The following is a 25,111-nucleotide window of genomic DNA, read 5'->3' as shown; positions in this document are numbered from 1 at the left end:
CCCCCGCCGAAAACGCGGCGCGACTCCGCGGTCGACGAGCGTGATGGCGAGGCGCCGGTGGTTGCGGCCTTCGCGACGGTGCCGGTGTCGGTGGTGAAGGATTATATTTGGGCAAATCGGCATCTGCACGTAAAAATAAAACAAAACAATAAGAGGCAACGCACGTTGCTCCATTGTGTTAGCGGTCCCTTGCCGACTCAAGATGCGACTTGGTGCTTGAGTGGACCGGAGTGGACTTTTCATTATTTTTCTGCTCTGTGGATGTGTAGAATGTTCTAGGATGTTCTACACATCCACAGAGCGCAGACACGTGTGTGGCTGCTGTTACTGCCGCTGCTGAAAGTTCATTTCATTTCAATGTCAGCTCAAATAATAGCAGCGGGCCAGCCCTACGTGATGCGGGAGGTGCACTCGGCGATTTGACAGGGCCCCGATTTTTGAGTACTCCTTTTGCCGAATCTTTTTTTATCTTCGTAGGATCGGAGTGTAATTCACCGGTTGTTCTCGTGCGTATGTATGTTGAACTTCTTTCGCACCGTACGTGGACCACTGTGTTAATCGGCGGTGCTGAGCATTGGGCAACTCCTCCGGCTGACTCTGTAAAACAGGATGAGCAGTGTAGGTGCTGCGGATGCTGCTGCGCCTTTGATCCAATTGCCTGATTTCCCCTCGGTGTCCAGACCGCTCACAGAGGCGGGTGACTTACTTTTGACCGGCCTTGATGGCTCAATTCACCTCCCTGGGCGAATTAATGACGAGTCTACAGCAGTGGTTCTTAACCTTTACTGCAGCCTTGCACCCCTTTGATTCTCAATCGTTAAAAATTAAACAAGTAGCTGTACTTACGTGCCCGTGCTTAATTTGTGTTTAGATGATATTTACTTTCTAAAAATATACGGCCACGTCTCGCTCCCCCAAAAAGGGCATCTCTCACCCCCAGGTGGTAGAGCGTGCACCCCCAGCTGGTGCAGAGTGCACCCCCAGGTTAAGAAGCACCGGTCTACAGGAAGCATTACAAATTGAGTGCCTGCGGTGGGCAGCTGCCGCTACCACCTCTACCGCCGCCGCTGCGAGAGGCGGCAGAGATCCTAACACGGCCACAATGCTCCCGAGCGTCTCGCACGAGGGGCGCTCGACGCTCAGCCCTCGGCACCGTCTCACCGCCCCCCTCTCGTTACCGTGCCTCCATTATCATCTCACTTGGGTCATGATGCGTTGCCCGCTTCTGCCCGATGGGTGGGTGGCGTGGTAACGCGGTGCTCTCGGGAGGCACGGGATGCTGCAGGCGTAGGGGGGCCTCGTGCGTTAGAGGAACGAGACCCAGAATGCACAGCGGCCAGCGTGGCGATGTGCGGCCTAAACCCGGTAACGTTCTGCGGTCGCGCTCGGCGCACACAAAGTGCGTGCCACAAATGAGCCGAAATGCCTCGCTGGTCTTGTCCAGGAGCGTAAACCATCTCGCAAACTCCGGTGGTCATCCTCGCAGCAGCAGCAGCAGCGGCTTTCGGCTGCTCGCCATCAAACACAGACGGTCACCGCATCGCACGCTGTCATATGCGCTTTTGCGGTCGTCTGGAACGCTCTTCTTTCAATCGAGGTTGAAAACTCAAGAAGAGCTGCTTCTTGTACTTAGTTTGCACCCCTCCCCCGCACCTCGGATTAGCACGGTTGGCTACGTACGGTGCGAAAGAAGTTCAACACGTAACGTGGAGCTGTTAGAGCGGTCCGATGCGGTACACGAGCGGTGACCGCTGGCAAGAGGCGCGGTGTACGAGACGCCCCCCACCCCCCACCCTGGGCGGAGTGCCACGTCTGCCAGGGCCGCGAGAGAGAAGCCGGGAGCCTGAGAGGCCCGTTACTTCTCCTTTCGCTTGCGCCGGGGGCCACCGCGATTATTTCCTCCCCGCCTCGCAAACGCCTCGGGGACACCTCTTCCCGATTATGAGTCCCGGTGATTCATCGAGGCTCTCTGAACGTGTCGCGTTATGACTGCAGTGATATTACCCACGTGCACACGGCTTTTTTGTTGGTCGCCATGGCCACGGCTTGTTGTCAGGCGTTTTTGAAGTAAACACTGCGGTGTTTGTTCACAGCGGCGCGATGGCTGTAATTGTGCCGCTCGTGGTTTACGAAGGCGAACCGAAACACCGTAGCCCCACCCACGCTCCCAAAAAAAACCCGCTTGTTTGTGTCTTTATGTGGTTTCAACAATACACCTCTTGCATGTAACGCAAAGCAGCTGCTGCCCCGGCTGCCTGCCATTTAGCATAAAGAGCGCCCTGTGTGCAAGTTCAGAGCAATCAGGCTGCTATCCACAAGGGTGCCGTGCATAAGGGGGGTGGGGGGGGTTGGCGGGGGGTGGGAGGGGTGGCGTCCGGCTCAGCTGGGAAGAGCTCGGTTCAATTTAAAGGGGCATAAAACCCATAATAGCGCAGCCTCCTCACAGGCTCGCCTGACCGCCCTCCCCCCCTCACACTCACCATCCCATCTGTCAGCCCAGAGCCGCATCAACCCCGTGCCCCCTTTAATTGGCGAATGTGTGAACTCCGTGCAGTGTTGCCACCTTCGTGCGCAAAAAGTGTGGCGAGTGACGTGCGGGTCCCCCCGTCGCCCGCGGTGACGGGGTCTGCCCGTTGCTCGCGGTGACGGGTCCTCCCGTCGCTCGCGGTAACGGGTCCGCGGTGACGGGTCCTCCCGTCGCTCGCGGTAACGGGTCCTCCCGTCGCTCGCGGTAACGGATCTGCTCCGTTTCCTAATTTGGGAGTCGTTTTAACCCCGCGCGGCACCGTTGAGCTCGTTGTTATGGGGATGTTGCCGGGGGGTACAGGAACATCGCGCGGCGCTCGCGGAAATTCTCGGAGCAGCCCCATGCATCTCTGCCGTGCATGGTTGACGTGATCCGGCGTGATCCGGCGAGAGCCAGCGGGAGCCAGCGAGAGCCAGCGGGAGCCAGCGGGCCTCCGCTAGGCCGTCCGGTGCCCATCGGGGCCCGATCTTCTTGCCCGAATCACGACGCCGGAATCGAGATCGGAATTGGGCCAGTTCCGCGTACGAGGCGTCGAGCATGTATTTCGGGAGCCACTCCAATCGATACTGGCCAGCTGGTACCCAGATTGATTCCAGTTAAGTAATTTGGCCGATATTAACCGTTTTACATATCCATCGGCCAGACGTTACAATGGCAGTACTGGTCCTCACAGGCCCCAGGGACCCTCCCTGAATACCATGGTGGGCTCCACGCAGGCCGCCCCCCCCCACCCCCCCCATGATTCCATGTTTATACCGTGCCCAGGATCCAAATTCTGAATGGGTTCGGAATTACGTAGCTCATCGGATTTCTGCAGGATAAATAAAAATTCTGATTCTGATTCTAGTCTCCCGTAGCCCCGAGGCACCTCCAGCAAAGCAAGCGCTGTGTTTGTGGCGCCATTCGAAATCTGGCACCGGTTTCACTTCAGCTCGAAATGCACTTAATCTTGCAGCGTGAAAGCAATGCCGCTTTATAAATGCAACGATGTGCAGCTATATTTCCTTTGTGCGTCGGTGCGCGCACGCTGCCGCGGTTTGTGTTTGTGACAAGAACTATGAGCCTTAAGGGGGATAGAGTCGGCAAAAACAATCACGGGAGGAATGCGTAATTGCAGGGTGGGATTGACGGGGAGCTGACGGTGCCCGCGTGAGTGCGGTGATGCGGTAGCGAGCAGCAGGCACGGGCGCGCCTCACAGGTGTGCCCACAGCCAGCGAGCCATGCCGCTGGAAGCGTGAGAGCGGGTGAGCGAGCGGGTGAGGTTCGGTGGGTGGTTGAATGGGAGAGCGAGTGAGTGGGACATTCGGTGAGCCGGTGAGTGAGTAAGTGAGCGATTGGGCGAGGGTGCGTGGGTTGAAGTGGCGTGGAGGCAGCACTGAGCGCCTCCCTTGCTTGTCACGCCGTGATACCGCACGGACGGGCGCTCGGCCGTGCCCGCACAGCTTGGGTTACATGCGGGATTACCGCGTTAGTCCCAGCGTTTCCACAATCGCCGCGGTCTCTGGGATGGCGCGCGCTGTGCGCTGACCGCCGCTGCACTCGAATCCAGCGCCGCGTCGCGAGCGTCAGAAGTATCAAGTTGCCGCGGGTCTTCATAAGCGCGTGAAGAGAAACGAATGGCAGTCTGTAAAACGGTCACTCCGCCAAACGCCTGCCGACATTTACCCTGCTTGTAAACGAGCGGTACACACACGTGGCGTCGCTGCCGTTCTGCGGAGAGATTCCGTCTGACTTGTCGCCGTGTCGATCTTATCACGCCCCGGCAGCGTAACGCTTCCACAGTTGTTACTGGCGGAGCGAAGAGAGAGCCGCTCTCTCCACTACTTATTAACAACGCACCTTTAAGTGATGGTTCAAAAACACGTGGCATCTGCGTCTTAATTTCTCCCTTCGCTGGAATGAACCGTTTATGAAAGAATATCAAACAACACAACTGTGTCGACGCGACGACAACGATGCACAAATGCACGAGAGGTGGATTCGGTTTTGTCTTCGAGCGAGTTTCCGTCGCCCGCCGACGCCTCGGTCGCATGAGAGACTTTGCTATCGCCGCCATTCAACGGCAACAGCAGCAGCTCCTCTGCTGCTCCACCTTGTGACCATGGTGCTCCCCCCCCCCTCTCACCCCACCCCTTCCCCCGCCATCGCGTTGTTCAGCTGGAGCTCGGACCGGTGGCGGTTCCGGAGGGGCGTCCCCGGCGCCGTCGGCCCCGCGCGACCTCGTGGCGGCCGTGGTGTCGACGCGCTTCGTGCGCCTCGTGTGGCGCGCGCCGGCCGAGCCGCGTGGCGACGTCACGGCCTACGCCGTCTTCCACTCGCGCGACGGCGCCAGCAGGTGCGCGACGTTTTGTGGAGCGTACGATCGCGCGCATTCGCAATTACACGCTCGCGCAGAACCGGCGATGTGGCACGGATCTCGACGAGCCCAGGGGTTTGCGTTCTGAGAGCCCGCGTGGCTTTGCCGACTACCGCATGATGATTCACGCACTCCTCCTGCGAGCTCTCCCCTTGTTTGTCCTGCTGCTGTCACGCATCGCACCCTGTTTGAGTCCTTGTTCTCCTCTGTGCGTGTGAGCGCTGAACACAAGTTGTGAGGTACCCCCTCGCGATTGGTCTGACGGGTGACAATGAGGACCCAGGCTACGGACGGGCGACTCACGGCCGTTTGTGCGTGCGGCTGCAGGGAGCGCGTCGTGAATACCAGCAAAACGGGCGACCTCCAGATCACCATTTCTGACCTCCGACCCGAGACCACGTACACCTTCCGGGTGGTGGCCTACAACAGGCATGGGCTGGGCGAGAGCTCCGCGCCGCTCAAAATCTCTACCCAGCCGGAAGGTGAGACGGCGATGAGAGAAGGGAAAGGCTGCCCCGGGCCCGAGTGCTCGCCGTGTCTCGCCAAGACAGAAGTTCTTTGTGTTTGTGTTGTGTGTCTCACTGGACGGGTGCTCGCTAACAGCACCTGCTACATCCGGCAGCCTTGAGAATCGCGCAGTTGCCTTCGCTGTCCTCTCGGGGCCGCCGGCGGAGACGAGTGCTCGCTGCTCCCATTGCTCGTTTTGAACGGCGAGAAACACTGACTTGTTTACTTAATCTGAAAAGATTTTTATAAATGTTTTGTAAAAAAATTAATAACACAGTTTGTTGTCCTCCCCCCCCCACGGTTGTCTACGTACGGTGCGAAAGAAGTTCAACGTACTGTACATGCCTGGGTATTTAAATGCCCCGTTAGGTTCCCGGAGAGTGGAGAAGGCCGGTGTTGCTTTACACAAAGCCTGTAAATTCTGTACGGCCTTTGACCTCCCCGTAGTCGTGCTGCGGCCCCGAGGGCGAAGTCCCTGCAGTGGCTCACGTGGCAAGGGGGGTGGGGTGCGACTCGCTGGGGCCCAGGCGCGCTTTGAAGAAGTCAGACTTCCTTCAATAATACAGTTTTTTCTTGGGTTAGACCGCGTAAATATATAAATGTGTCGTTAAACCCGCTACCACCCGACACGGCCAACTAGTAAGGTTTGTCGCGTTAACAGAACGTGGCCAATTCGTTACCTGTACAGCGCACCGGTGTGTTGGAGAGCAAAGCCACAACATTTAGAGACCTTTTTCATGGACTGCAGGCGCAAAGCGACGTGTGCGCACAGCGGACGCTTCGCCGCCGTGAGGCTCGGAGCCATTGGCAGCCACGCCGACATTGCGTCATGAGTTACCGCGAAAACTTTGCTTTTCCTGAGTGTAAAACTCTCTCGCGCGGGAACGACGTAGCGTTTGTGCGCGGCTGTCGCGCGGAGATTTTACAGCTGTGCTTGTTTAGCCCATTAAGCGTCTCGCGCGTCTCCCAGCGTAAACGGTGCACTTAATGTGTCCACGCAGCCCAGTGGGTCACTTAAAAAAAAAGTTACTATTTTTATTTGACCAGGTAAGGCCCACTGGCCATCACCAATGATGGCTGAACGAAGTGGTTTATGAAATGGAAATGTATAGCAGCCATATACTCTAAACGCATGTTTTCTATGTGTGGAGGAAAATACCAGAGAACTTGCAAACTCCAAAATACAACAGGCGTCAGGGTCGGGATCGAACCCACGACTTCCTGCACACCAGGCGAGGTAGTTAACATCTCGCCCCTGCCCCCCCCCCCCCCCCCGCGGGCACACCTCACCGGCCCCGTGAGCCGGCGGCTGCCTTCGTCACGGCGGTGCGGTCGTGTCTTGCGTGCGTGCGGCCGTGGGGCCGGCACTGAAGAGACGCCGTGTGTTTCGTGTTGGCTGGGTGGGGGGGGACAGTCAAACGTGTCTCAGTTTCCCTTTGCGTAATCTCGGAGCCCTTTGTGCCAGTACAACAGAGGGTTGCAAAAAAAAATTTATACCAGAAAAATGACAAACAACCAACCCGTGAATGTGGCAGGGGAGAATATTTAATACAAATGTCGTGTTTCCACGCAAGCTCCGTTAAAAACCCCCCGAGACGGTACTTAGCGGTGATCCCTTCCCGGGAATTGGTCAGCGTTGCGCGGCCCATGATTGTGTTACGGGCTGTTAAGCCGGTTTCATTAACCGTCCACGGCGCGTCCATCAAATCGTGCTTCATTCTAACGCAGATGCCAGCTGAGGCGGGTTGATTAAAGCCCGACCGGGTGATGTTTAATGTTCCCATTTAAAAGTGGGCGAGAGTCACTCGAATCTGTTTCAATGCTCCTGGGCTGCATGCTGTTCCAATTTGGCCTCAGGAGCAACTGCCGGTGGAGTAATATATTAAAAACGTCGGCTGATGCATTATGAAACCAGGGGACATTTGCCTGAGTTTAAAATAATATCACGTTACAATACATTCGCACGCTACGAAGGCACGTAAAGTGATGCCGAAGCGAGGCGTGTGGAGTTGTGTGTATGTGTGCATCGTGCGTAGCCAACCACGCGAAGGAAGGACAACAAACTAAGCACAATAAGTAATTCTAAAGCAATGAGTTTGTCAATATAGATGATTATTTAAAAGTGCATCACTCCCAGTGACTTCCTAATATCGGAAAGCAGAGCGTTCCAGACGGCCGCAGAAGCTCGTCTGAGTGAACTGAAGAGGTGCAGCCCTGGCAGAACCCTCGTCTGATAATTAGCAACGTGGATCGGCACTCTGCCCCAAGTGCCGTAGTTTGAGCGATCCAGCAGCGATTGTTACCAGCAAACCTGCTGATGAGACTCAAAGAAGTTGAAACCAGCCCAGAGTTTTGCTGCTGAGATAAATATTCAAAAATAAACCATGAATAGATTTTTTTTGTAATTATTTTACTTTGGTGATGTCACAGACCCTTTCCCGGTTCGGTCTGTTATTTTATAATTATTTTGTTGCAAATTAATTTGCGTTTAAGTCGAGGAGAGAACCGGGTTAAAGTTCGTACATAATCGGCAACAAACGTGTCATCTGCTTTAAATCGCAAAATGAACAGACCCTGCGACATCAATTCACGAACAGAGTAGGCGCCAATTACGTACCCCGGCGTCGAAAACCCAAATCCCAAATGGGACGTACCTGCAAACTAAACCGCGAAAGGTGACCGCGGGGTCTTCCACTGCCCGGAGGGAACGAGTCCTCGGTGGGCTCGCTGCCGACTCGTCGTTAGGCGCGGGGGAGTATTTATGGGGCCAATAACCGCTGTCGGGATGTGTGCCCGTCTACCACGGCACAGCATGGGGGTTGCAAGGCTGCCCTGTTCGGGGAGTAGTGGTGTGGTTTAATGCATGTACGTACGTACGTTGAACTTCTTTCACGCTCTACGTCGCCAACTGTGCTAATCGGAAGCGTGGGGAAAGGACCACAAACTAAACACTAAAAGCAGTCCTAAAGAAATGAGTTTTCCATCTAGATTTGAAAGTGCATAGCCCCAGTGGCTTCCTAATATCAGAAGGAAGAGCATTCCAGACATTCGTATTTGAAAGCGCACGATGCAGTAAATCGTATTTGTTCGATGGCTAGCCAAAGGGCCGCTGCTGCGAGGCGTTCGCGTGATGGTTTATGCTCCTGGACGAGATCAACAACGGTTATAATGGAGAGCCTTCTGTGAGGGGCACCTTTTTTTTTGTTATTTATGGGACCGTGTTCCCCAAACACGGAACAAAGAATGGCGAAAATCCTGAACACGAGTCGCAGCTGCCCAGTCTGCGCGTGCTGCGCCCTCCGATAGGCTGCCCAAAGTTGGCAAATTCGCGGAAAGTAAATCCCTGTCGAGAAAGTGAAGCGCGGCCTGCGTCGGGCGCCTGCCGCCGTTTGGCCGCAGCGGCGTGCCCGGGTGTGGGGTGGGGCGGAACCTGGGGCCCTCGGAGGGCCCGCTGCGCCGGCGTCGTCGTTAAGGTGAAAGGGGGCAAAGGCGGCGGCCCCGGCAGTTGCTCGCTCGGCCCCACCGCTGCCGGCAGAAGGGCCTCCACTCGAGCGAGACGTGGTGAACGCCTCTCGCGGGCACTTCCCCTGCTCGTCTGCACGGACCAGATGTGTAGGAGGAGGTGCGAGCGCGCACACTGTGCCCCGTCGCACGTGACCTGTCCGCACGTCTAACCGTGGCGCTTACCCCGTTTTTTACTGCTGGGTGGAACGATGCGGTGGGGGTCAAGTAACGTGGACGGACTGATTGACATCTTGAGGAGTAGTTGCGAGTGTTCTGATGGTTGTGAGTGGTAGAGTCGTGACGGCTGCGAGCCTTGCACGGTTGCAATTGTCAGATGTGGTGTGGAGATCTCACGGTGTGCCCCCCCCCCCCCCCGCCTCCTTGGTTCTCAGTGCAAGTGCCGGGCCCCCCCGTGGGCCTGCAGGCGACGGCGCTGTCCCCCACGTCGGTGTCCGTGTTCTGGCAGCCGCCGCTCTCGGGCAACGGGCCCATCCTCAACTACCGCCTCCTCCACGTGGAGCGTGGCAAGGGCCCCACCGGCGAGCAGGTCGGGGTCGCGACCTCACCGCCAGGCCGCAGCCTCGGCGGCCCGAAAGCGGGCACACCAACGGCGCTTCGCTCTGTGCGGCGATCGTCTGTTTCCGTTCACCGTGTGCGCGTATACGGTCAACGGAACGGAATCGGAATAAAAACTGAAGTCAAATAACTTTGTCGGTTCGTCTTCAGGTCGGAAGACGTACTGAGGCTCCCGCAAGGCCATGCGGGAGGACGTGTGGCACAGTTTGGCACCTGCTATCATAGAGTGTGGTCGTGTCGCTACGGTTCTGTGCGGTGAATACGATGTCTTTAAAAACGGCGACGCTACGCCTCTCTAATTAAAATTAACGCTGGACCGCTTGTGCGTTCCGAGATTCAGTGATGAACGGGACACCCACCCCGCAACTTGCAGACGTCTCAGAACGAGAAAGGGTTTTCGTGCTGACACTGAGCCCGTCGAGATCGCTGTTGCCAACCTGCGGGTGTCCTCCGGTCTCGGCAGGTTTGCAAGTTGAACGCGTGTAGCGAATTCTTGTGCCGCACGCGTTCGCCCGACCACGGAGTCTGGGGAGGGGGGATAGCGGCATCCCGGCGCGTGCAGGCTGGTCCTCGTGCCACCTGCGGTGTTGACGCGGCGCCAGCCGTTGAGATGCCTTCGTGAGCAAAGTGGTCGTCTCCACTTGCCGTGAGCTAAACGCGCTGCTCGTAGCCTCAGGCTACCTTTGTTATCAAAAAAGCTCTCTCCGGTGGGTTTTTGATCGTCGGTGTTTCAGTCTGCCAGGCATCTCCGGTAAACGCTTTATATTTGGTTTCACGCTCCTGTTTTTAAACACTATCCCTCACCCCACCCCCTGCATTTAAACTCGGCACAATAACGTAACCGCTCTTAAGCCGTGTTTGTGGATTTCCACAAAAGTAATGTTGTTATTTTCTAGTGTATGCGCAGCTTCATCATGTCAAAATTGTCTTTATTAATATAATTAAAATTTGATGTACAAATGTAGACTTCTGTGATTAGATAGCCTTCCATAATATGATTTCATAATAATTGGTAAAAACAAGGTACGGAGTAAATTGATTTACGGGATATTGATGGATGTTTTCCTCCCGTCAGGCTAATGGATAAGTGAGTTACCCTGATGAGCCCGACTATTGAGCATGAAGAATACGGGGAAGACCCCATCAATACGAGGATAATAAAGTGGACAGTAATGTGAACGTAACAAGTTTTGAAATTGAAAATAGTAATTTGTTAAGTGTGAATTACGATTGATGAGTGGCCGTTTCCATTCAACCCTCACCGCTCCTCTCCCGTGGACGATAATGGATCGTTAATTAATTATCTTTGCAGGCAAAGGGGATGGCACGCACACACACACACACGCACGTCCACAACAACAAGGGGCGTACGCCACCAGGTGGCGGCGACGTTGCCACAGCTCCTGTGCCAGGTTAGGTGCACCTTTAGGAAGGCTGGCCAACAGGAGGTCACATAACACAACCCCAAACGGCGGCCGCCATTTGTATAGGGGCACGAGTAATCGGCAGAGGGTGCCACGGTGGCTAGGAGATGTTAACTACCTCGCCTGTTATGCAGGAGGTCGTGGGTTAGATCCCGACGCCTTTATATTTGTAATCTGCACGTTCTTCCCGTGGTCGCTTGGATTTTTATCCGGGGTTCTCCGGCTCTTCCACTCCACATTAAGAAACGTGCGTTTGGAGCATATTTGGCTTGCTGTAAATTTCCACGCGATGATAAGCCGCTTCGTTGAGCCATCATTTGTGGTAAGATCGCTTCTGATAAAAGAGCTACATTTGTTAGCTCAGTGGGCCCTTAGCCTGCCTAAAGTAAAAAAATATCGCGCCAATCGACGTGGTGGTGAAACGCGGTCGAGCAAGCGTGAGATTGCGTGCGATGCGGTCTTTCGTCCATGGACAAAGAGCCGTCAATGACAGTGTGTTTGTCTTCACCTTAAAACGTCGCCGACTGGGTCTCCGCTAAACGCTCGCCCCCTGTGCCCCCCGTGCGCGCGCGCCCCAGGAGGTGGACGTGGAGGGCCTCTCGTTCGTCGCCCACGGCCTCAAGAGGTTCACCGAGTACAGCTTCCGCGTCGTGGCCTTCAACCGGCACTGGCCCGGGCCTCTCGTCCGAGGACGTGACGGCGCGCACGCTGTCGGATGGTACGCACGTGCACACGCACACACAAGAACAAATATCTCCCCGTGTAGCCTTTAACAGACTGTTGGGGTAAGTGCTGTTAGCGAGCACCTATGAAGGCCGGCATAGGACAGCACCTCGCCGTTACGAGCACACGAGCGCAGACGTACGCACGGACAAACACGCACGTACGCACGCGCGCAGTCTGATGTGGAGCTAGTCCGGTGCTGAGCTCCTGTTCGCTCGCTCGCAAGGAGAGGGGGTCCCACGTCTATCCCCGTAAACTCTTGGGACAGTCGCTGTTAGCGAGCGGCCGTCAAGGCCGGCGGGCGAGGCTCACGGAGGGTGACGTGGGTAGTCACGCACCCAGCTGCTTCTGTCCCCTTGGCTCCGATGTTGATCATCGCACTGCAGCAGCGAGATTCTTATTTTTACACCGAGCGACACGGGAGAGATGGAGGCCAGGATCACGCGAGCCATCAGCTGCTGGATCACGCTGATGGTGGTGGAGTCAGGGTTTTGATCACCACCCCTCCACCCCCTCCTCGGCTGCCTCTAACGATGGCGTTTGTTTGCAGTGCCGAGCGCACCCCCCCAGAACGTGACGGTGGAAGTGCTCAACTCCAAGGTAAGCTTGGGTCACACTCCCACACTCCCCAACTCCCAAACTCCCCCACTCCACCGCTCCCCAACTACCCCACTCCACCACTCACTGTCGCCAGACTTGGCTCATGCTGGGCTCGGCTTGGGCCGGGGTTATGCGTCTGAGCGACAGCAAGCGTAGTAACTTCCTCCGTGCGCGCTGCACAGAAACCTGCAACTCATAAACCGTGCAGACTTTTGAGACACTCCGCATCCTCTGCGTTTCATTTCCGTTCGGTCCCGCGGTAAGCCTTGCTCGCCGGCAAAACCGCAGCGTAACGTTTCGGTAACCTACAATTATCGGCGGTTTCTGATTTATGCTTTCCTACGTAACACTGAAAACCGCATTTTAAAGGAAGGAATAATGATGCCTTGTAATGGAAAGTGGAAAAAAATACAAAACCTCTGGGAAGACCGAGGCGTAGGGAAATAAACTTGAAACATACGCCGTCCGGTCGCTGCATCGAATCACCGCCCTGCCGCCCCGGGCTCCGTGCCCGGAGCGACGCCCGCGGCCGCTGCGGCACCGTGAGAGAGCGCGGCCCCTCGGGCGCGACGCCACCGGCCGGCGCTGACGCGGACTCGCCGGGCCCGCCGTGGTTGGCCAAACGTGTCGGAGAGCGAGTCTTGCGTCGCTCCGCGTGAGAGGGGTTGGAAACCGTGAACCTTCGCCGCCCTTTCCCCAGTTCCGAGACGCCGAATCTGGGAACGGGCAAAGCCGCACCGTCTTTTTTCAAGACGTTGTCGCTCGCCACAGAGAAGCGTAGCGACACGGCCGCACTCTGCGATAGCTGGCGCCAAACTGCACCACACGCCCGCGCGTGGCCTTTTACTTCCGTACGTGTACGTACGGCGTCGCGACGGGAAAGGGTGAGCTGAGAAATGCTGAACAACGCCATCTTAAAACGGGAGACATTGGCAAGCCGCTGCTCACGTAAATCAGGCGCAGCGATTCCTAGCAATCGATATTAAATAGACCGGGGCGATGGCAGTCGTTACGCACGTGACGTGCACACTTTTACCTGTTGCTCTATGCCGAACAGTTAAGACGTTGATCGGCATTGCATATTGAACGCAGCCGCATCTCAAAGCGCGGGAGGGAGGCTTCCGTTATCCATTCGGACCGTGACGACGAGACGGGCCGCGCACGGGGAGGGGGGGAGGAGAGGAAAGTCCCGAGCCTGGACCTGAGCGGAGGCAGGGAGTCGACAGCACAGATGGCTGGGGGGGGGGGGGGGAGACGTGCGATATTTTAATTAAATGCCAGAAACGTGTCACGCTTGGTGGCATCTGCCGTCATCGCTTGGAGAAGGATGCGTGCCTCTCCGCTTGCCCCCGAGGGTGCTTGCAGATGAACGGCGGCCGGACTGCACCGACCCTCTGCTCTCAATCGGTGGTGTTTGTGTCCGGGTTTCGCGGCCTAGAGCTGCTGCACAGCTGCTGTCTCGGTGTGCTCTCACTTGGGTTGGTTGAACAAAGGTCTCGTGAATATCCAGGGAGTGTTTGTGGATATCTCTGTAAAGCGAGGGATTGTAGTGATGAAGTGACTTTTGTATCGAACATAAACATTGAACTGTGTCAGGAAAGTGGCGTTTTAGGGTTCTTTTCTCTCACACTCTCCCCACGCTCTCTCCCCCTCGCTCTCTCCCCTCGCTCTCTCCCCCTCGCTCTCTCCCCCTCGCTCTCTCCCCTCGCTCTCTCTCCCCTCGCTCTCTCCCCATCGCTCTCTCCCCCACGCTCTCTCCCCCTCGCTCTCTCCCCCCTCGCTCTCTCCCCCTCGCTCTCTCCCCCACGCTCTCTCCCCTCGCTCTCTCCCCTCGCTCTCTCCCCTCGCTCTCTCCCCTCGCTCTCTCCCCCTCGCTCTCTCCCCCACGCTCTCTCCCCCACGCTCTCTCCCCTCGCTCTCTCCCCCACGCTCTCTCCCCCACGCTCTCTCCCCCTCGCTCTCTCCCCCTCGCTCTCTCCCCTCGCTCTCTCCCCCACGCTCTCTCCCCTCGCTCTCTCCCCCTCTCTCTCTCCCCCTCGCTCTCTCCCCTCGCTCTCTCCCCCTCGCTCTCTCCCCCACGCTCTCTCCCCTCGCTCTCTCCCCCTCTCTCCCCCCTCCTCCCTCTCTCCCCTCGCTCTCTCCCCCACGCTCTCTCCCCCTCGCTCTCTCCCCCTCGCTCTCTCCCCTCGCTCTCTCTCCCCCGCTCTCTCCCCCTCGCTCTCTCCCCTCGCTCTCTCCCCCACGCTCTCTCCCCTCGCTCTCTCCCCTCGCTCTCTCCCCACGCTCTCTCCCCTCGCTCTCTCCCCCACGCTCTCTCCCCCTCGCTCTCTCCCTCGCTCTCTCCCCCACGCTCTCTCCCCTCGCTCTCTCCCCCTCGCTCTCTCCCCTCGCTCTCTCCCCTCGCTCTCTCCCCCCCCTCTCTCCCCCTCGCTCTCTCCCCTCGCTCTCTCCCCCACGCTCTCTCCCCTCGCTCTCTCCCCTCTCCTCCCCCCGCTCTCTCCCCCACTCTCTCTCCCCTCGCTCTCTCCCCCTCGCTCTCTCCCCCCGCCTCTCCCCCACGCTCTCTCCCCCACGCTCTCTCCCCTCGCTCTCTCCCCCACGCTCTCTCCCCTCGCTCTCTCCCCCTCGCTCTCTCCCCTCGCTCTCTCCCCCACGCTCTCTCCCCTCGCTCTCTCCCCCTCGCTCTCTCCCCCTCGCTCTCCCCCCTCCTCTCCCTCCCCCATCGCTCTCTCCCCCACGCTCTCTCCCTCGCTCTCTCCCCCTCGCTCTCTCCCCCACGCTCTCTCCCCTCGCTCTCTCCCCCCACGCTCTCTCCCTCGCTCTCCCCTCGCTCTCTCTCCCCTCGCTCTCTCCCCCACGCTCTCTCCCCTCGCTCTCTCCCCCACGCTCTCTCCCCTCGCTCTCTCCCCCTCGCTCTCTCCCCCACGCTCTTCCCCACGCTCTCTCCCCTCGCTCTCTCCCCACGCTCTCTCCCCTCGCTCTCTCCCCTCGCTCTCTCCCCCTCGCTCTCCCTCGCTATCTCCCCCTCGCTCTCTCCCCCTCGCTCTCTCCCCTCGCTCTCTCCCCCTCGCTCTCTCCCCCTCGCTCTCTCCCCTCGCTCTCTCCCTCTCGCTCTCCCCTCGTTTTCCCCCCCCACGCTCTCTCCCCTCTCTCTCCCCTCGCTCTCTCCCCTTGCTCTCTCCCCTCGCTCTCTCCCCTCGCTATCTCCCCCTCGCTCTCTCCCCCTCGCTCTCTCCCCCTCGCTCTCTCCCCTCGCTCTCTCCCCTCGCTATCTCCCCCTCGCTCTCTCCCCCTCGCTCTCTCCCCTCGCTCTCTCCCTCTCGCTCTCCCCTCGTTTTCCCCCCCACGCTCTCTCCCCTCTCTCTCCCCTCGCTCTCTCCCCTTGCTCTCTCCTCGCTCTCTCTCACGTGCACATTGATTGACACCGCATGCCCCACGCGTCTCTTGGGGTGTCGCTGGAAGAAATGAACTTTATTCACGCGAGATGCGATTCTTGTCGGCAGCCCTGACAGGAAACAGGCCGCCTTGATTAGATGGAATTTCGATGCCCTGGAGATTGGGGTCGGAGGGCAAAGGGCAAATCCATTCCTGCCAGTCATATTCTGCCATTCCTTGCTAATTACGGTATTCCAAATACCGAAGAGCCGCACATAATAGGCGTTTTTCCCTGCACTTTATTATTGTTCATCGGTGGTGGGACTTTTTTTATTTAATCATCTCGAGGCGGCGCGTACGCGTCGCGTATGCGGGCCCTGGCAAGAAATCGATATGACGGGGGGGGGGGGGAGCGCAGGGAGAAGAGGTCTGGGTGGGGAGTCGCTGTCCAGCCGCGATGCATTATTAATCACAAACGTTTCCGCGCTCCTCGTGCATCACGAGCCGTCCTCGTTAACATTCGGGCTCGCCGAGCCGTTAGAGAGCGCGGCTCCCGGAGCCTCGCTCGCCCGGAGCCTCGCTCGCCGTGGCACTGAGAGCCTCGCTCGCCGTGGCACTGAGAGCCTCGCTCGCCGTGGCACTGAGAGCCTCGCTCGCCGTGGCACTGAGAGCCTCGCTCGCCGAGCCTCGCTCGCCGTGGCACTGAGAGCCTCGCTCGCCGTGGCACTGAGAGCCGCGCCGCCGTCGCGAGCGGGACAGCCGCTGAGGACAACTCGCTAAACGCAACGACGCCAACCGTAGCCCGCCTGATGCTTCACTGTCGCCGGGATGGTGATCGCATGTGGACGTGGCAATGAAAGTTTCGTCCTCACTTTGGGATCGTCGGCGAGGTGAAACAATACCCAGAGATGTTGTGGCATTGCACGTTCAAAGGCTCTCGGCCTTACCCAGACCAGCAGCTCGGTGGCCATTTTTGTCGTTTCGAGAATTCAGAAAATGTGGCCGTCCCAACACGCGAGTTCTTTTGAGTTGGTGGTCTGGGTAAGGCCACAAGCTTTTGTACCTGCAAAGCACACCTTTGCGAGTGGTTGAATCCGCTCGTGTTTCCGTGAGCTGCGCGTGAGCTGCACGGGGTGCGAACGCCGCCGAGCGTGGACGCGCCGTCCGACGAAGTCATTTCGATCGTAACGGCGGCACGCGTGGCGGCTTCCCCTCTCTTTCCTAATAACCTCACGCGATCCTCAATGTTCACTGTGAAGTAGACTGTCGCGTAGTTTTTTTTACGGTCAATACACCCGCGCGGCATTAACCGGGGGTGGCCGTGGGCTCGAACCAACGAGCCTCGGTGAACAAACGGGCGAGCGCCCGGGCAGGTCACAGCTCCCAAAGGTCCCTCAGGGCCGGGGAAGGAGTGGCAGGCCGCAGGGGGAGCCGGAGCCCGCGGACCAAACGAACGATGGGAGACGGCGCTTTACCAAGCGGAAAATAAGTCGTCATTTAATCTGAAAGGTGACATTTCACCTCCTCTTATTTTTCCTCGGAGGGGTAAGCTAAATATTTAATATCGCCGCTGTCACAGGCCGAAACCTCGAGCTCTGCAGAGGCAGCATCCAAGGCCTCCCCCCCCTACCCCCACCTCCTCCCGCCACCCCCCCCCCCCCCCCAGGGCCTTGAGCTTCAGCCCAGTAGGGTGGCCCCGTCGGCGGGCAAGCTCAAGAGACGTTCACGTTCCACGCTCTTGTAGCCGTTACTGCTTGAGCCGAGTGGACCGCGGCATTATCAGCCTCGTGTTGTTTACGGCATCAACTGGATTCCGAGTATACTTCCCCTTGGATTGCTGATGGATCGTACCTACTGTATAAGCAACGCAAGTCGCCGTGGTCAATTGTAGGTAAAGTGCAGCTAGAATTGCGCTCGTGATGATAAGCGTTCAACAAATGAATCGCAAAGTGTTTTTTTTTCAGCCAATCAAAGCGGAACTGCTGAGGCAGCAGCGTGCATCAATAATGCAGGCGTCTCGGGTTCTCAGCGGCCGCCTCGTGTCGGTGGAGGTGTGAGGGACGGGTGTGGGGCAGCGCCCTCTAAGGAGGAGGCAATTCTGACAAAGCGGCCCAACGGCCCAGCAGGTGCTCCAGTGTCGATAGGACAGTGGAACCTGGCAGTGGGAAAGCGTTCGGCAGGAGCCCATCGCCCTCCGCGTCCGCTCCGCTCGCTCTGCGCTCCAGAAGAGACGACGACCGTGCCTGTCAGATCCACCGAGGCACTTAACACTCTGCCACGCGCGGCGATCGTGCGGCTTAAATATGACGAGCGACGTGAAGGATGCATGGCACCACGTCCTCCTGCGCGACACTTGAGCATGGTTGTCGCTTTGCGTCAGCGCCGCCGGCGAGAGAGGGACAGACGCTCGCATCGCGCGCCCAGGCACCCTCCTCTCTGCCTGGGCACTCGGCGGTCGATCGCCCCCTCCCCCCCACCCCGTGACCTTCGCGATCTCGGGAGGAAGAGGAAGAAGACCCTGTAACCGCACAGCTGCTTTGAACAGCACTTTAATATTTTATGAACTGGGGCTAAATCGGGCCCATTGTACATTAAGCCAATAGAAAGTAATTAATTTCTGGAGATTGACATTCGGGCAGTTCAAAGCAGTCGGGGTTAAGAAAATTCTACGGACGGCATCGACTGCTGCGCGGAAACACGGCCTGGAAATACCTCGCCGCCCTCGTCGTGATGGAAGCCACCGGAGTGGTAATAATAATAGTGCGATGGTTCTCCTGTTACAGCTCCGTATTCCATCGCACCCCCCCACCCCCACCCCCGCTCTGCCTGCAGTGAGGCCACTTAAGAAATGCAGCTTAATAATCGCATTATTAAGTCATCGGGCCGCGTGTGAGTTACAACTGCGGGGGAAGTGAATCCAGCCAGCGGAGGTTCGGGTTTCCTGGGCGTTTTGAGGATGACGGTGCCACGTGCCCGCGCGCCCGCAGCCTCGCGGCGTCTCACCCAACGGATTCATGCGGCGCGTGGCAGGCGAGGGGGACGCTCCTCGCCGGCGACAATGATGATGGCGTTGATTGCCTTCGCTCACGACGAGGTTGGAGCTCGTCCGAGACCCCGAGGGGTTTTATTTTTTTCGAGGCCCGGTGGGAAGGGGCGGGGGGGGGGGCTAACTAAGTACGGCGCGACGTCGCGCGGCGCAGATTCCAGGGTGCAAACGATTCGAATCGCGGATCGAGTGTAATTGGTGGTAGCGGCTCCCACCGCTTTCCTTTCATCAGCCGCCTCTCGTTTGTTTATTGTGTTTGAGCTTCACGGAACGGTGAGCACTGTTGATTTTGCATCGGCGGCATGCACGCTTCGGGAGGAATCGCCCCCCCCTCCCCCCCGCTTCATAGCCCCCCGTGGCCCGTGAGCTTCGTCGGTGCAGTTGCACCGCCTGCGCACGGCCACTGCCCTCGTGGTTGTACGCGTGCCTCGCGACCGACGGGGCAGGCAGGAGAGTTTTTTCATCAAGTGCAGGTTACTCGAGGGTGGTATTGACCGACTTGTGAACACGTCGGGGCAATTGGCGAATTGCCCGTGCAGTAAATATTCCAGAGCGAAACCCACGGTGTTCTCAGATTTGCCCTGCAGCTTCGTATTGTAATCTCTCCGAACGGAAGCCTTGGTGATTGAAGAAACAATTAAATCCCCCAAAAAATGATGAAACTAACAATTATTGCTTCGTGTGTTTATTTTTTTAAAGAAAGTAATGTTAAATCGTTCACGAATGAAGCGCTATTGTTTCGTCTTTAAGAGTTGGCGAAGCTGTGCGAAAACGGAGGCCTGCGTGGGTGAAACGTGCCCAAAAAACAAGCCGAGGTGTATGAATAATAAGAATAGGTTTTACCCTTTCTGGCAATAAAACAGGTGTTAAGATGTTCAAACACCAAATAGCTACTTTTTTCAAGGAATAAAGTTTTCATTAACCACACGTACATGTGGTGAACATGCTAGTTTACACTAGTTTTAAAAAAAAATTGTTCAGTTTGAGTATCTATAGTTTTCTTGGAAAGAACATTCTTGGTCTGGACTCGGTGTGCTGGTATAAATGATGAGCAGAACTGACACGTGACATAGGGCATGAGATCGAGTAACTTAGCCCCCTTGCGAGAGAAATGTGGAACATTCACAACTCACTCTAGGGTTGTCCAGCAGGGGATGGCACTATCCCACACTCATTTGAGCATGAGGGCAGACCCCCTCGACTCACTCAATGAAAGTCCTGCCTTGAGATGTGTGGCCAGTCACTGGCCACAGAATACTTCCAGTATAAAGAGATATTCAGATTGAGTGGTTTTCTACTCGGGCCGTGAACTGCAAGAACCGGAGAGAACCTACGCCACAGTATGAGTGGGATACCAGCGCAACGTTTTCACTCAGGGTCACAAAAGCCCACTTTGCTGTTACGCCCGCTCCATGCCACCTCACAATCCGGCGGGTTTGTGGTGCCGGCAAAGGGTGCCACGTGTACGCGTGTACGCGTGTACGCGTGTATGCGTGTACGTGTGTACGCGTGCGCGCAAATCCACGAGACGCAGAAGTCCACGAGCCATGCTCTCGAAGCGCGTGTGTGTGAGAGAGCGTCGCTCGGTGACGAGCCCCACGGCCCTGTGGGTGGGAACACCCTCGGAGGAGCCTCCCCCCCCCCGCTGCGGCCTCACCGCCGTCCGTGTGCCGCAGGCCATCCTGGTGCGGTGGCAGCCCCCGCCCCCCAGCGCGCACAACGGCGTCATCGTCGGATACCGCATCCGGCACCGCAAGACCGGGCGGCGCAGCGAGGCAGAGGTCACGGAGAGCAGCCAGCTGTGGCACCAGCTCGCTGGTGAGACGCTCGGCGTGCGCGCTCGTGCGTGTTCGTGCAGGCGTGCGTGTGCGTGCGTGTTCGTGCGTGTTCGTGCGTGTTCGTGCGTGTTCGTGCGGGCGTGCGTGTTCGTGCAAGCGTGCGTGTGCGCGTGTTCGTGCAGGCGTGCGTGTTCATGCGTGTTCGTGCAGGCGTGTGCATGCGTGTGCGTGCGTGCGTGTATGTGCGTGCGTGCGTGTGCCTGCAGAGACCAAGACCCTTGACGCACCCTGTAGCCTCAGCAGACCGTTCGGGGCGAGCGCTGTTAGCGAGCACCGGTGAAAGCCGGCGCGGCACCACGCCCGGCCGCCTTTGTTCTCCCCCCTCAGGGGTGGTGAAGTTTACACTCCGGCAGCAGGTGCTCATTTAAGGCTCGCCCGACCTACGGACGAACCGGAGATCACGTCGGATATTCGTCACTCGATGTTGGGCCGTGAGCGGGAATCGAATTCGGGTCGTCGGGTTAGTGGTGCGGTGGTTTTGGTCAGCCCACGCCGCCGCATACGCGTGTTTCACGCGCGCCTGCGCACGTGCAACATATATACGCTCCAGCGAAACGCGCGCAATCTCACACGACCGAGCAAGGACAAGACCCGCATGTTGTGCGATGATATGCCCACTCAATGTTCTCTCGTGTTTATAAAAAGATGCTGCCCTTGAGAGTTTCAGGCCCTCGGAACACACGCTTGTTAGCCAGCTCCCATTAATGCTGCATGACACATGACGGGGTGCGGGGAGCGTTGGCGCAATGCTTAGCTATGAAGCCTGCCCTGTTAAAGCAATGCCTCTCGGTATCCTGACGTTATAAAGCAATGTCGGCCAATAGATGCCGAGTTTGACTCTGGCCAGGCACATGTGGTACAGCCACATTGCAAAGCAAAAGCATTATTACAGAATCCAGTTACCAAAGACTGCACACACACACTAAAAAAAACGTTATTTTTTTTGGCGGTGTTCGCCACCCTTCAGCTCTTCAGGAAGACCGATTTCTGTTCGGTCGTCATGCAACAAGAACCACTGAGAGGCGGCGTAACGGAGTGGACAAATGCCAATTGAAGCAGCTTGAGAAGGAACACATTTTTCAGAGCCGTTGGCCAACGCGGCGCGGTGCCGTGTGGTGTTGGCGGACGTGCTTCGATCGCTACGAACGGGGGGTGCCTCCTGTCACTTGATGGCGGTCGCTCGCTCACAGAGTCTAAACTCAACTATATTTTTTTGTTTTACTGGGCAAGGCCCTATGAGCTATGTTTCTGTTTTTCAGAAGCGACCTGGCCACAAATGATAGCCCAACGAGAAGTGGAAATGTATAGCGGCCACATACTCTAAACGCGTGTTTCTAAGTGTGGAGGGAAAGAAACGGAGAACCTGGAGAAAAATCCATGCGACGACGGGGAGAGAGACATGCAAACTCCAAATATACAGGCATCAGCGTTGGGATTGAACCCACGACCTCCTCTATACCAGGCGAGGTAGTTAACATCTCGCCACCACGAGTCGCTGCGGATCAACCAGAAGCACACCACGTGTGAGACCAGCGCCAGTGTTTAATTGCCTGCCTGTGACTGCCTGTGACTGCCTGTGACTGCCTGTGACTGCATGTGCTGCTGCTGCTGCTCTTGTTGCGACGGCCGCCGTGCTCGCCAGGCCTGGAGCGCGGCACCGAGTACAGCTTCAAGGTGTCGGCGCTTACGGTGAACGGGACGGGGCCCTCCTCCGACTGGGTCTCCAGCGAGACCTTCGAGGAGGACTTGGACGGTGAGACCCGAAGCTGCTGCCCTCCCCGCGCACGTTTCCACGCTATTTCAGTCTCACGCGCGTTCCGTGAGTGAGAAAGCCAGAAACACATAGACTTATCCGTCGTAAAGGTGTTTTGGCGAAAGCCGAAGTGTTAAATTGCTTGTAAACTGCAGGAAGGCACGACTCCCATGATGCTTTGCATTCACGTGACCGCCACGTTGCATGCGCGACATTCACATATTGTCGTGTTTATGTTTAGGCCAGCAACTCGACAATTATTGTTTGAAATTGGTGGTTTCAACAATAATATGACCACTTGTTCAGCTCCTTTGAGCGAGTGGTCTAGACAAGGCTGAGAGCATTGTGCATGTAATGTGTCGGTCACGTGATATGCATGCAAGGCAAGATGGGAGTCGTGCTTTGCCACTGCGTGTGAACAGCACACCTCTGCTTGTGGTTATTTCCATTCCTTCAATATGTTTTATCTCCGTGTCTTGGGTAGCGTTCGCAATGAACACACGTGTGGCTGAGAAAGCACCAATCCGACCGAAGAAAACCTCTTTGTTATATTTTATTTTTGATCTCCACGACTCATCGTGTCACATCTCAGAATATACACCGCAAAGTCCAAGAGGATTTGCTGATCCTTGCAAATGCTATCGAGGCTTACTGGCACTGGGCATGGGCCGAGCGTCAAGACTGTAACCGTATCGCTACACTCAATTTGCACAGCTGCTCCTCGTGAATTCCCGTGTTGTCGCGGCTCAGCGTCGGGTCATTGTGCGAGCGCGAGCGTTTGAGTCATCGCTGCTGGCCCGCCGCTGCGAGCGATCCCTCCTGAAGGATCTCGCGACAGGAGTCGCAGTGGGCCCCGTCTCCACTGCGTAGGCCGCCCCCCCTGCCGTGTAGCCGCCGAGTGATGAGCCCTTGAAACCGTGACCGGATCCGCCGCGGTTGTGTGTCCGGCGCAACCCCCCCCTCTCCACTCCACTCCCCCCACCCCCCCTCACCGGCCAAGGGTTCGGTTCGGCTGTCCCCTCTGCCCGGTGGCTGAGCACGCACGGCAAGGGGTCCGTTACGGTGCGGCCACGATTGGCAGAGGGTCCTCTAGGACCACAAATAACATTGGTCCTCTGAAACCCAGAGAGTCTGGGTGGTCCGAGTGAGTTTAGAATTTCACAAAGCGTGGCAAGCTCTCCCCACCTGTTCCACACGGGATTTCTCCGATTTTCCTCCTATAGCTGCTAAATAACTTAATTAAAGAAACGCGCAGCAGTAAATGGAATTGGCAAAAAAAAAACATCTCGATGGTGAAAAATGACCGGCGCGTTGCTTTCATTTGTCGCTACACTGAGCGAGCAACGTCAGCTCCCCGACTGTGAAACTGCAGCAGGGACTGCGCCTTCGCGATAGCCGTGCGCAAAACGTGCTCGATACGTTGTTATTATTATTAAGCCAATAGTACGGATGCTTGTCGTGGGAATTGTATCGTACTCGGTGGGAGAGGAGCAGCACCATGAACCGGCGGGATTTGACCGTAACATATATTGGAAACTCAACAAATTCGTCAATTACACTGTGACCTTCAAAGTAAAAGTATATAATCGGTGAAGTTTTGGGCAATGGCCCTTCATCACAGAACCCTCCGATGAGCACGGTTGGCTACGTAAGGGTGCGAAAGAAGCTCAACGTTGACACGTACAGCACATGGAGGCTATGTTGGTGTGCCACCGCTAGAGGGCAGCACTGATCAGGTGGTGGAGGGCAACGCAACGGATGTTTAGGCTCACTCATGGAAGGTAATTTCGGTAAGGATTGAAGGTAAGAAAATCGATTTGCTCTTACTTTGGACAGTGCGGGTATTCGCACTCCCGCGTCTCCGCGCTCCCCTCCTCGCGCGTCTGCGCCGTCCCGCACTCACCAGCGGGCGTCTCTCTCCCCGGGGCAGAGTCGCGCGTGCCCGAGCAGCCGAGCTCGCTGCACGTGCGCCCCCTCACGACGAACATCGTGGTGAGCTGGACCCCGCCGGCCGGCAGCGACGTCATGGTGCGCGGCTACTTCATCGGCTACGGCGTGGGCAGCCCCTACGCCGACACGGTGCGCGTGGATGCCAAGCAGCGCTACTTCACCATCGAGGGACTCGGTACGGGGCACGCTCCGCACCCTTCTTGCTGCGACGCGTAGGCCTGTTGAGGGTGCGACAGATACCAATAGCAGAGATGCCGATAATTCGCTCTTGTAACTGACAGCACAACGATAACATCGTGCCGTAGCAACCGGCGTCGCTTGCCGTTGTCCATGAAGCTCCTGAATACGCTCCCAGCGCCCGGAGCGAAACGTCGGACGTCGTGCCGAACAAAAAATCGTCGGCACGACGGGAACGCGTGTCGGAGCGCTGCGACCCATGGCCCAGTTTGCAGGGCGAGGTGCAGGCTCCGCGTGGGCCCCACTCCGCGTGACCCCTCCCCCACCCCCGTTGTGTGCCCGGCCGTGTGGTCACAGAGCCCAACCACCAGTACGTGATCTCCCTGAGGGCCTTCAACAACATGGGCCAGGGAGTTCCTCTCTACGAGAGCGCCACCACTCGCTCCATCACGGGTACGCGCACTCGCCCCTCGCAGATACTCACAGATACACTCACGCATAGGTACACTCACTCACAGATACACTCACTCATAGATGCACTCACTCACAGATACACACGCTTACAGATACACTCATTCATAGATACACTCACTCACAGATACACTCACTCACAGATACACTCACTCACAGATATTCACTTACAGATACTCACTTACAGATATACTCACTCACAGATATACTCACTCACAGATACACTCACGCATTGGTACACTCACTCACAGATACACTCATTTACAAATACACACGCTTACAA

At 57.2% G+C, this 25,111-nt stretch overlaps 1 protein-coding gene across 1 annotated transcript in view; it reads left to right on the top strand.

Moving 5' to 3' along the window:
* Nucleotides 1–25,111, top strand: part of LOC133354300 (neogenin-like) — a 98,065-nt gene that overhangs the window by 59,077 nt on the left and 13,877 nt on the right. The window contains 10 exon segments of the mRNA XM_061571054.1: nucleotides 4,686–4,863; nucleotides 5,212–5,366; nucleotides 9,288–9,442; nucleotides 11,474–11,563; nucleotides 11,565–11,613; nucleotides 12,169–12,218; nucleotides 20,316–20,457; nucleotides 22,120–22,230; nucleotides 24,161–24,355; nucleotides 24,715–24,810. Of these exon segments, the coding sequence (XP_061427038.1) occupies nucleotides 4,686–4,863; nucleotides 5,212–5,366; nucleotides 9,288–9,442; nucleotides 11,474–11,563; nucleotides 11,565–11,613; nucleotides 12,169–12,218; nucleotides 20,316–20,457; nucleotides 22,120–22,230; nucleotides 24,161–24,355; nucleotides 24,715–24,810 (1,221 nt within the window).

Source organism: Lethenteron reissneri, chromosome 46, assembly GCF_015708825.2.
Source record: "Lethenteron reissneri isolate LAM-NWPU_2019-01 chromosome 46, ASM1570882v1, whole genome shotgun sequence".
Taxonomy (NCBI): domain Eukaryota; kingdom Metazoa; phylum Chordata; class Hyperoartia; order Petromyzontiformes; family Petromyzontidae; genus Lethenteron; species Lethenteron reissneri.
Note: the sequence above shows the minus strand (reverse complement) of the source record. Positions and strands in the feature narration are given on the sequence as shown.